Below are 13289 nucleotides of genomic sequence, written 5' to 3' on the forward strand. Positions count from 1 at the left end.
CTCGGTATGCTTAAGCAACGCCAAATCACATACCGAGTCAGAGGCTACATGTACATAGTTTGTTGAATTAATAGATACTGATATTAAAAACATCTAATTCTTGGCGCTGAGCAATCAGGCCGTATAAATAAATGTACAAAGAAACTCGACAACGAATTTCGTTTCCGAAAACTATGATAAAATTGTACTAGATATACATTTCTTCGGGTAATCTCGCGCCGCGTGAAATGAAAATTTTAACACGGAATATTTAAAGCAGAATTGGATGATAACATGCTCGGATGCGATGCCGTTTGATATTGGATAAAAGCTTTTTCTCGTGTCAAAGTATTAAATTGGTCCCTTGAATGTGAATGGGCATTTCGGACACCGTTTTTACTTTATACGGCTATAACATGGAAGTTATTTTATATCAACTATTTATTGGCGTTACGAATCCATGTCATTTATGCACACACATATCTGGGTATAATGTATACGAAATATTTATACCTACCTAAATGAAATACGTATGTATAATACATCGTAACTTTGCTATTGTAGCATAGTCATCACCAGTAATCATTTTATTTATTATCTGCCGAGAGGTAGACATTAATTTCTTGTTTTTGATAATAATAATTATAAATTTCAAGAGATTTCATTTTGTTTGCCCGATGAACAATTTTCTGGAAACATTAAACTCCGCCATTAGAGTAGAACTTTATCTCTAACAAATGACCGATGTAATAATTTAAAATTATAACTTTTCACCTGATTTTATATTAAAATGGATCCGTTCCGGAAGATTGGCGATATTTAGCGCCATTAATAATAATAATCAAATCATTGCCTATACTTCCGCTCATCGCGCGCCTCTTCCATTATTCATTAACCCTTAACTCTAATCTTAACCAACTTTTAACCACTTAACGTCGGTCACTAAGACCGCAAGGTGTTTTGTTTTTCAAATATGCCATAGTTTTGACGACCTCCCTATCGTATCGTAAATGCTATGGTCTTGTTCGTGGGAGATCCCAGGTTCGATTCCCGGCAGGGGTTTGAAATTTTATAATATCTAAATCTCTGATCTGATCTGGTGGGAGGCTTCGGCCGTGGCTAGTTACCACCCTACCGGTAAAGCCGTGCCGCCAGGCGGTTAAGCGTTCCGGTACGATGCCGTGTGTACCAAAGTGTTATAAAAAATAGTAAATAAAAAATAACTTAAATAAAAAGATTTCATTAAAACCTTTTTTGTAACATTACTTAATATTGTGCCTACTATATTTTGCCACTAAAGGTTTTTAATTTGTTACGAATAATTAGTCATTCAAGGATTTTTTTCAAGAAAAATATTTTCAAATATAGTGGGAAAATAGAAAACCTAGTAAGTATCTTGTAAAAATAAATAAAAACATGCTCAATATACCTAAATGCGACCTCATTAATTAAAGACACTTTAAAACTATTGCAATTAAAATATAATAATCATAATAACTGAAGGCCTCTACGACCGATGTTGTGGTTGTGTAATTAAAGAAAAATTTTGATGGTCAAAGGGTTAATTTATTAGAAACAATGAGAGGAAATGGTGGAAGATAAAAGCTGAAATATTTCAAAGATATGGCCGCTCCAACGGAGATTGGTTCTAACAAATCGCTCAGAACAAGCTCTTTATTGAATGGAGGGTTAACGGTAATTCATGTATTAGGTGCGCTCAATTTTATCATTTTCCATCTTTTCTATTTCAAGTATATACTTATACATACCCTATCCGCAATAAGTATCCGCTATAGTAAATGGCTGACATGTCATGGAAAAAAATTACTATATCCACGGAATGAAGTTAGTATAGCGCTCTAAGGCTATTTATAGAGCGCTCTTTGATTTTGCTCAGACTTAAGACACTGTTAAAACGAGACAGCGTTATACCGCTGGCATAAATCTGTCTCGTTTTAACTGAAACTTAAGTCTAAGCAGAGTCAAAGTGCGCTCTATAGATTTCAACTTTACTGTTACGTAATTGCATACAAAAACAGAGGGAGCGCTACACTAACTTCATTCCGTGGATATAGTAATTTTTTTTCGAGGACATGTCAGGCATTTACTATGATCTTAAACAGTTGATACAGTTATATGGAAGCGGGCTAACATGGAAAAGATGAGGCAGTTTAAGTTCTTGCCGTTTTTAGGGTTCCGTACCTCAAAATGAAAAACTGAACCCTTATAGGATCACTTTGTCGTCTGTCTGTCCGTCCGTCCGTCCGCCGTCCGTCGTGTCTGTCAAGAAAACCAATAGGGTACTTCCCGTTGATCTAGAATCATGAAATTTGGCAGTACCAAACTGGCTGTACCAAATTTCAAATCGTTTAAACTGTTGGACCGTGAAAATCTAGCGGACATACAAACAGACACACTTTCACATTTATAATATTAGTATGGAGGCCACATGGAAGCTACAATAAACAGCTGTTACTTAAACCGATGAAAATAATTACGTATACATGTACTTATTATATTTCCCGTAGACAGAAGAAAATTTAATCATATTTAACCGTAACATTTTTATCGAAAGCAGGTACTGAAAAGCGGAAAATATAACGGTAAGAGAAAATAATGCGACCACCTCGGAACCTCTTAAATGCATCGTGCAAAAAGACGGAGAAAGAAAACCAGACATTCATTTTACATTTTATCAACGGTATTAAATTACATTATGGGTACAAACTTAGCGTAAAAATACCGTGAACTTTCATTCACTATTTTTGTTACATTTCTATATTAGTAAATATCATTTATTATTAGCTAATGCCGGCGACTTTTGCAACCACGTCAACTACACAAAATTCAAACCCCTATTCAACCCCTAAGGGGTTGAATTTTCAACGTTCACGTAATTTTTTATTCGTGTGGATTTGAGAATTTAAATATTGGGTGATTTTTTTTTTAATTTCCTGGGATAAAAGTATCTTATGTCCCTCTTCAGTTCTTCAATCTTCATGTCATGTCCTCGGGCATTCGAGGTGGAGAAACAGATTTTTCATTTCCTTTCCTAACTTAAATAAAAATCAGCTTATACAAATATCCATCTAATATACTACGTAGATATAATTTACGTCTGTGTGTATAGATACTTACTGGGATTTATGGCATGTCCCTCATCAACGGTGTGAAGAGATAAGTGAACCAGCAGGATTAGCGCCGTTGATGCCTGGAAAAGACAAAATTTTATTAGAATAAGTTCTTCAGGTCTTAATTTTTTAATTGTTAGATAGAACAGCGGCATAATTTGGAAAAAAAAAACGCAAAAACTGTCAAAATCAAGCGGAATTTTACGCCCGCATAAACGCATGCGGAACTTTTCTTCGGCATCTTGTAGGTTACGCGCAGATATGGCGCTTCTCTGAAATTTTAATACGAGCGACCGCCCGCGGCTTTGCTCTGCGAAACTATAAATCGTCTTTATTTGGTATCCCGTGGAATGTGGAAAAATCCAGCCTTATTCTTTTTCTAAGTTATAATGGGAGCCTCCATACAAAATTTAAACTAGCCACCAAGCAAGCCCCAAGTACCACCAGCCACCACGCAACACCACACAAATCCACCAAAACACACTCAACACACGTTTCACTTCAAGACCGGAGCATGCTCAGGAGATGTAGACCTTACAAAGAACATCTTTGCAGCATCTTTGCAGCAGTTCGAAACGTGCGTCGAGTGTGTTTTGGTGGATTTGTGTGATGGTACTTGGGGCTTGCTTGGTGGCTGGCTTTTCCTGCATGCTTGGCAGTAGGAGGGCGAGGTGCATGTCGCATGCTGCTTGTTGTACGTAAATAAATAAATAAATATGTCTTTTATTCAATTAACTTTTACAAGTACTTTTGAATCGTCAAATGCATCTACCACTGGTTCGGAATGCCTGCCATACAGATTTATTTTTTTCAGCGGATTATAGCAAATTCTGCTTTTTGGTTCATTGTATACCTATCATGGCCTTCCGCAAAGTAACGCCTGTTTCTATACAATATCTTATCTTCGCAAGCCTTCATACTGGAACGCTTAGTGGCTACTTAAGCATTGCTATTTCAAAATTTTAGACATAGTTAACATGAAGTAGGTAGGTATCTATTTTAATAGACTTATCCATGAACTCTGGAGAGCCTGTTAAATTTCCCCTCAACCCGTTTTACTACAATTCCAACGGTATAACAGTTAAAACGTCTGCGTAATGGCCATAAAAGTGTTCGTCATGATGTCCCGTAAAAAGATTAGCATAACCGCCGCATCAGGCCCCGCTCGTAATTCAATTAGGACGTCATGAATGTTCTTATTGGATTACGTTCAGCGTAATCCTTAATTCCTTATTTAATAGGGGGAAGTAGAAACGTCAGCGGGTATAATTTTATTAATGGTACGTTACTAAACACCTTCTATGGAAGTTGAGGCTCCGGAAAATGTAGGCCGATTTACGTGTACGATGTTGGAAATGCTGTATAAAACATGCTGCTATAAAATTCCGTTTCAAGTTAGCAGCTTTCAATGTTATGGATAATACACCCTTGTTAACAAATTCCAAAACCAAAACTTAATACATTGTTTTTGCTTTTTATGTGTTTTTTTCCGTGTTGATTTTCGTGGGGTTCAATAACAGTAGTTACATTAATCCATACATTCCATTTCAACTCTATCTTCTGTGATTTCGTGTCATTTTTTTGCATACGAAATATTTGAAAGGTAAAACTGACTGCCTGACTGACTGACTGATCTATCTACACACAGCTCAATCTACTGGATGGATCGGGCTGAAATTCCGCATGCAATTAGTTATTATGACATATACATATTCTAAAAAAGGATTTTTCATTTAACCCCTAAGGGGGTAAAATAAGAGTTTGAAAACTGTCCACGCGGACGAAGTCGCGGGAATTAGCTAGTTTTACTTATATTTTGGGAGTCACCAGGTAAACTAATAAACGTATGATCCAAACATCTACAAACAAAGGCTGCTGAACTATTCTCCCGTATTCGAGTTCATTCGAGAGAGAAAAAGGCCGAAAATGAAAATTGAAACCGATCACCGCTACCCTTACTTGATCCCATTCCCATTTTATCTTTGTCGTCTTCATCAAAGGCTTTTTATGTTTGCCACCGGTCAATGGGAAGTTCGTATTGACTCCATTTGCAATTAGTAGCTCGTAAGACAGACATCAAAGTGACATAGGTTTAATCGGGGACCCTTTCAGATTTCTTTTTCATTTATTTTCTAGTAATTTGTTTTTACGAATCCAAATTAATTGATTGACTTTTATGTTAGTGTTATGTTTAAATAATTGGTGAAAAATTTGAAATAGATAAAAGAATTCTTAACAATTACTTAATCGGTTGATACTATTAGATAGTAGTTTACGATTTTAGATAGTTAGCGGGAAGTGGGTGGATGAGGAAGGTGTAGGAATGTGTGTCATGGCCCGCCATCAGGAAGGCCTATGTCCAGCAGTGGACGCAAACAGGCTGATCTATTGATCGATTAGAAAGTATTTAGGCAAACGATTGCGTCTCTTGCAGGGTATTCCACGATCCAGAGTCTTGTGCTGCTTTCAGCTCGCTCATTTGAGCCTAAAAGTTTTCTTTTTTCAATCCACCATTAATACCTACCTATAATATACCTACTTATCTCGAAAAAATCCTACATATCAAAGTATCCTATATCAATATTTAGTCCACCCAAAACGAGAGATTCAACTTTAAACAAAATTAATGAATTATTAAATAGTAGTAATAATTAAATTGCATAAACAATACATTTGCTAATTGGCGTCAATCATAATCCAATTCGATATTAATTATAGATTTGGCAATATCGTCATTAAATATTTAGTAGGCCGACACACGGATTAATTTAATTGCAAACACTAGAATTAATTTAGGTATAAATAGTTGATGGTTGGTAAAATGATATATTTTTAGAAGAGCGCATTATTTCTACATCACTCTTATTTTAAAGCTCTGGCTCTTAAATATATATGCGTCTATGAAATATGGTATATCCAGAGATACACTTCGGTTTAGTGGAACAAAACGTATGAAGAGTCCATTCACATGACTAATACAAATTGAAGTCACGTCAGGCCCTTAGCGGGTTGTACCGAAACGTCTTTGCCGTTGATATCACACTAATATTATAAAGGCGAAAGTTTGTATGTGTGTGTGTGTGTGTGTGTGTGTGTGTGTGTGTGGAAATTTGGAATGGAGATAGATAATATCCTGGATTAGCACATAGGCTACTTTTTATCCCGGAAAACCAAAGAGTTCCCACGGGATTTCGAAAAACCTAAATCCACGCGGACGAAGTCGCGGGCGCCAGCTAGTCGCTTATAAATGCATTCATCGGCACTCTGTGGATATCCACTGCTGGAAATTGGCCGTCTCTAATAAGTGCCACTGCACCCAGTCCTTATCCTTCCTCATCGAGCCACTTTTTGCCAGCCTCTTTAATCAGTTTATCTTGCAGGAGGGTGCACTCCTCACTTCCTTGTACCTAAGTACGCTGTCTCCACTATAAGACTTTTTGGCCAAATACCATCACTCCTACGATAAGCATGGCTTCCCCACTGCCACTTCAATTTGCTAATACCATCAAGGGTTTGATTAGACTGCCATACTCTTTTCAAGTTAGCCAGGTGCTGGTTAGATTGCATCGTTCTCATACAAGCCCTATCTTGTTATTGAAGAAAAAGACCAAAGTCTGAGCTGAAAATTCACACTGATATATCCAAGCGAGAATTCGCTAAGACGTATTAAGACAGGTCATTTTTTATTCCTAAACAATTACATAAGCCGCCTTTTCGCTGCCGCGCCATTTCCGAATGTCTCTGTTCGTATTAGCATAACAAGAAGACTTGAATTTACCATGAGTTTCTCCGTCATTTAACTGCGTGGAACGCTCATTTGTTACCAACTCGCTCTCAACTACCTTTGTTACTCGCTTTGAACGACTTTGGTGGTGCAAAGTTAGTTTTAGAGTTCAGAAAGTTGACTACGGATGGAATGACGTCTTTGTTAGGTACGTGTAGTTTTCTTTTTTGCTTCTTTTGAGTTAAGTACTTTTATGTTACTAGTTTTGAACTTTCGACGTTTAACTTGCGTTCTTTCAAATTTTACTTTGTTACTTTTTTCGATCAAAGCTTTACGTCTGACTATGTGCTTGCATACATATGCAAGCTCATAGTCAGCCTTGTATATATACATGTGAACTTGCATTGCATACATATGCAAACTTATAGTCAGACTTCATAGTCATAGCTGTAGAGAACTGTTTCTAACATTAGAAACATAATTCTCTAGGATCTATAAGACGACTTTCAAAGTCAGTTTTGTCACAGTCACCACTATAGTACGCGAGGAAGTCGTGGGCGATCGTTAGTTATTAATAAAATGTAAAATGAGGGTAACACAGTTCAAAAACTAGGATAGTCTAATTAATTGAGATTCTATTGTCTCCAAGATACCTACTAATGGCAACGTCGTTGAAATGATTTGTTTGAGAGACTGGAAATTCACTTTTTTCAGTAAGAATATTAAAATTCAGTTAAGAAAATAATATTTTAATAAAATTTACTTCGTTTAAAATTTTCTTCCTCGGAATATCGTCTCACTATCTCAAACTTCACAAGAAGAAATTGCAAATTTTAGATTAAAAATATTGAATATCTATATTAATTGCTAGGCTTAAACAAATCAAATAAGACATTCATTTATCGAAAACTTGGTTACCTATGTAATCCTGTTACACGGGTTCAGAATTTGTCTCGTAAATCTTTGAGCCCGTACCTAAGTACTGTGATTTTAATTAAAACTAAAGATTTCTACAATGTATAGTACAAAATTAAGTTGAGTTTGATTGGTTAGTTTTGAAATGAAAATCAAACTATAGTGCGCGACAGGTCGAGATGGCAATCGCGGTGGGAACGCCTCGCACACCCGCACAGCCTCCCCGCGCTAACCCAGTGCGGGATAGCGCACGGTGCGGTAGGGTGTCCACCCGCCTCATATCCCGATTGCCATCTCGACCTGTCGGTACTATACTTTTGTTTGTTACGAATAAACTTTTCTTAGAACCTTCCCAAATATAGTTTAAAAATTAGATCATGAAGGAAGCAAATATAAGTAAGTAGGTACTCTTAAATTAAAACGTTCAAGTCTTTTCAGTTATTTTTCTGCCAGCACAGCATTCACAAGCGATCCACTAGCTATTAGCGTGACGAGAGCCCGGAATTCGTCGTGAATTTCCTCGTCATTTACCTGCGTAGAGCCCATTCGTTACCAACCCGCCGTAACCGACGTTTGTTACACGTTTCCAAACGTTTCAGAAGCACAGATAGATAGTTTGGAGCACAATTTCGCATGAAATGCTGTCTACCAGTACTTACTCTGTTTTTAATTTCCTGAGTTGGGTAGGTTTATGAGTAGGTATAGAACTAAGTATTTAAAGTTTTATCGAGGAAGTGCTTTTCTGACATTAAAAAGTGGTGACAGTGTGGTTAGACATCGCGTCGGGGTCCTATATAAGGTAGACCGAAGTTTAATCCCGGGAATATATATATGTGTATAAATCAGTTAAATATCACTTACTTCTACACCGTGAGGAAACCTGAGAAACCTTGGTAGGAACGCCTTTCCGAACCAGTGGCAAATTATTTTGACAGTTTTGACGATTCAAGAGCACTTGTAAATGTTTATTTGAATAATATAAATATATTCTATTCTATTCTGAGTGATGTCCACAATGTTCTCAAAAACGTGCAAAGTTTGCAAACCTGCACTTGGGGAACATACCTAGTGGATTATTGCATAAACTCGTCTCATTCTGAGAAGAGACTCGTGCTCAGTAGTGAGCTGGCGATGGGTTGAGATAATAAATCAAATCTAGTTCTGTATCGTTACTGAAATAAGGTGAACATCGTTTGGATTCCAGTGAGCACTCCAATCCAGTAACTGGATTGATAAACTACTTTGCGATTCAGCGTGGTCAATTCAACGCTAATATAGAATCGACTATATCGACTAATCCAATTTATGTATTATTTTTGCTAGTCAAGAACATGCCAATGACTTGGAAAACTTGCCTTACAAAAATACTTATGGCAAATGCAATTGGAAAGGCCTATGTCCAGCAGTGGACGCTTTAATGCTGATGGAATGGGAAAAAAGCACTGGGTAATAACAACTCCCTTTTTAGGGTTCCGTAGCCGAATGGTAAAACCGGAACCCTTATAGATTCGTCATATCTGTCTGTCTGTCTGTCCGTCCGTATGTCACTGCCACTTTTCTCCGAAACTATAAGAACTATACTGTTGAAACTTGGTAAGTAGATGTATTCTGTAAACCGCATTAAGATTTTCACACAAAAATAGAAAAAAAAAAAAACAATATATTTTGGGGGTCCCCATACTCAGAACTGAAACTCAAAATATTTTTTTTCATCAAACCCATACGTGTGGGGTATCTATGGATAGGTCTTCAAAAATGATATTGAGGTTTCTAATATCATTTTATTCTAAACTGAATAGTTTACGCGAGAGACACTTCCAAAGTGGTAAAATGTGTGTGTGTGTGTGTGTGTGTGTGTGTGTGTCCCTGTAACTTCTAAAATAAGAAAATGATAAAACTAAAAAAAATATATGATGTACATAACCATGCAAACTTCCAACGAAAATTGGTTTGAACGAGATCTAGTAAGTAGTTTTTTTTTAATACGTCATAAGAAATTAAAATGTGTTTAAATTTTCAAAATAAGATAACTATACCGAGTGGGGTATCTATCATATGAAAGGGCTTTACCTGTATATTCTAAAACAGATTTTTATTACTTTTTATGCATGATATTATTGATTTATCGTGCAAAATGTCGCAAAAATAACCGAGTACGGAACCCTCGGTGCGCGAGTCTGACTCGCACTTGGCCGGTTTTTGAATGAAATATACTTAGTAAAAATAGTTATAGGAGCTCTTAAAGAGTTATTATTCGTTTAGTATTACATTTTAGTATTATATATGTACCTACATAATAAACAGTAGTAGTATAGTATAGTTATAAACATTTTATACATTTATTGGAGATAAACATGGTAATATGTCAGCCAAGAAACCGTTTGTGGCTAATTTTAAACAATTTTAAAATAAGTACGACTGTTGAACTTATTCTTCAATCAGGTTGGATCTATTTTGCGAAACATTGCGTCCTCTATTAATATGACTACTATAACTCTCTGGCTCGTTGAATTTATAGCTTTTCATATCTGATTTTAGCTGTGAAAGCTATTGTTTTATCTTGATATATTAAATACATTTTCATGAGAAACTTCGTCCTATTATTTACACCAATAATTACTTTATTTGGACCGAAATTTTAATAAGCTATTGAAGTTGATAAAATTTCAATTAATTTTCAGTAAATGTACGTAAATATTTATTGAGGAATGTTTTACAATGAAAATTTAATCACCACCTGTGCCTGATGTCCGTATCAAAATTATATCCAGATAAAGGAGTGAGGTAAATCAAAAATTATTATGAAAAATAAATGTATATTATGATCTATTTTAAAATGTGATTATTAAATTGTATAACATGTAATAGTTGAAAATACTAATTATTTGTTTATGAACACAATTTAATTTTTTTTTGTGATGCATCCACAAATTCACGATTTTCGGATTTTTTATCTTAAGTGTGCTGTAAGACTACATGCCAAATTTCATGATTCTAGGTAAACGGGAAGTACCCTATAGGTTTCTTGATAGATACGACAGACAGACAGACAGACAACGGAGTGATTCTATAAGGGTTCCTTTTTTTCTTTTGAGGAACGGAACCCTAATGATATGAAAAATCTTGTGTGGCAGTAAAATAAAAATTGAAGTAGACAATCTAATGAATACCCCACGATTGGGAAAGTGCATACTTCCTATCATACCACAAATCCGTAATTTTTTCTTCATTGAGCCTATTTTTAGGTTGCCCTATATACCTACATATAAAATACATAACATAAAAATATATAGCAATACTTTATTTAAATTGTTAAGCAAAACGCTATTATAAATCTACGCCAGAATAAAAGCTTGTAGCCCTACCAAAAACTGAACAGTTATGCACTGCTCACTGCGTATGAACAAAAAAGTGAAAATGTGAAAATTTTAATGCATTTCCATTGTCATTTGTCCGTCGATCTGTTTCAAACGATTTCGACGCTTCCATTTGCATGAATCCATTAACCACTTTAATACTCAGTTTCTAACCCAAATGAGCATAATATATTTTGCAATATCAAAAGAACTTAAAGTAAGGAAATAACTTTACGTTAGAGCAAAGGAATCTGTAAATCTCAAGACTGCTACCGAGATTTTTTTATAAGTCAACATATTGCGATCTTAAGGCCTTATTTCCTAGTGTTTTAGCCTGGCCTGGGACATGAATCCAGGACCTCAGTATCCACGGCTGAATGTGCTAGCCACTAGACCAACAAGCTGTTAGGAAAAACTAACTGCCTGAAAACCAATGAGCCGAGTATACTATACAATACCATCAACTAATTAAGTAAACAAATAAAATATAAGTAATAAGAACATAATAATAAAGATATAATAAGAAGCTACGAGTTACAAAATAAGAATAATCCGCGAATCCTCCAAAAAGGTTACTGCCTCAGCATGACTGCCCATGGATGTCTGGAAAATGCTACCCACCAACTGCCTATCACACTATCACACTATAATATTACAAAGACGAAAGTTTGTGTGTATGTGTGTATGTGTTTGTGTGTGTAAGTTTGGTACTCCTTCACGCAAAAACTACTAGACGGATTTGGCTGAAATTTGGAATGGAGATATATAATATCCTGGATTAGCACATAGGCTACTTTTTATCACTTAAATATATATCATTCAAGATATATCACTTGAACTTAGTCTAAAAATCAAGAAACGAAATACATTTAAACGACAAATAAGACATTATAGAATATATTTGCAGTACGAATGGCTCTCACCAGCGTCAACAGCAGCCCTGGCTCGCAGCCAAATGTAGAACACTCTTTAGTCCAACATAAATAATCGCAATTGTCAACATTACAACACTGTACTGTGTAATGTTCTTGTGAATGATATATTGCGGGCGAAGCGTTTGTGTAAAACGCTAACTCGTTTTATAATTAACGTTTTCATAACGATATTAATAGTGTGGTATACATTAAATTTTGTTTAAAATAGGTACGTATGAAAAGTTTGTTTGATAGCGAAGAAATACCAAGTTGTTTATTTCTGTAGTTTTGAAAACCTAATTATCATTATCCATATCAATATTATAAATGCGAAAGCGTTTATTTATTGGTTCGTTAGTTTCCCCTTCAATCACGCTTTTTTTCGAACGATCGACGCAATCTTTGCATGGATATGTTAGTTAAGGTCCTAGCAAGTGATAAAGGCTACTTTTTATTCTGGAACATCAGAGAGCTTCCGCGGGATGAAAAAAAGCATTACCACATTATAATATGGCATAAAAAAGATTGCTCATATTTCCGATTAGACTTGAGAGTTTACATACTCGTATATTCCACACTAAAATAGGCTAGTGCTTTTCCCTAAAACAATGCTCAGAAATGTTGCGAAAATAGCTAATAATTTAAAACTAAGTATAAAATATTTAAAGTTAAATAAACAATACAAAATTGTTAATCTGTTTCTCGTAGTTGCTATTTCTCGTAAGTATATACTAAAGTACTTGCGAATAGGTAATACAGACTAGTAGAGCCTTTTGCTATGAAGCGAAAATTTTATTTTAATATTTACGGCACAAACGGTGCAAATATGTCTCTAGACTTATATAAACGCTAAACTGAATCTTTTGCCGTTTGCAGTTGCTACCCTGGGGCTATGGAGCCTTGGCGCAGGCAAATTTATGCAGCATTCTTAGTAGGCACCATTCCACGCTGGCAAAAATTTTATAATTATTCTGAACTAGTACAAGATGTTTTACCTTGTATCGAAAATTTAAATAAAACTTTATCTAAATATACAAAGTTAAAGTAGCAGAATCGCATTTTGTCCTTGACATGTAAATATAAGAAAAAAATTGTTATATCCAGGTCGTTAAAGATGATAAATCGGCTGTGGGTCTCACTTGAAATTTACATAATCGGCTCATTCTATCTTAAGCAGCACATTAATCTATCTCGCTATTTAATTATAGTGTGAAACGCAGGTCTTTTACATGGATGGCATCTTAGTACATCATTTTAATTATAAACATAC

At 35.5% G+C, this 13289-nt stretch overlaps 1 protein-coding gene across 4 annotated transcripts in view; it reads right to left on the reverse strand.

The window, feature by feature from the left end:
- LOC123868798 (suppressor of lurcher protein 1-like) overlaps positions 1-13289 on the reverse strand; it is an 82809-nt gene that overhangs the window by 37479 nt on the left and 32041 nt on the right. For all 4 annotated transcript variants that reach the window (XM_045911405.1, XM_045911404.1, XM_045911406.1 and 1 more), the window contains one exon: positions 3118-3190. In XM_045911405.1, coding sequence (XP_045767361.1) covers positions 3118-3190 — 73 coding nt within the window. The remainder of the gene's footprint in view (positions 1-3117; positions 3191-13289) is intronic.

The sequence above is a fragment of the Maniola jurtina genome, chromosome 10 (assembly GCF_905333055.1).
Source record: "Maniola jurtina chromosome 10, ilManJurt1.1, whole genome shotgun sequence".
NCBI classification, from domain to species: domain Eukaryota; kingdom Metazoa; phylum Arthropoda; class Insecta; order Lepidoptera; family Nymphalidae; genus Maniola; species Maniola jurtina.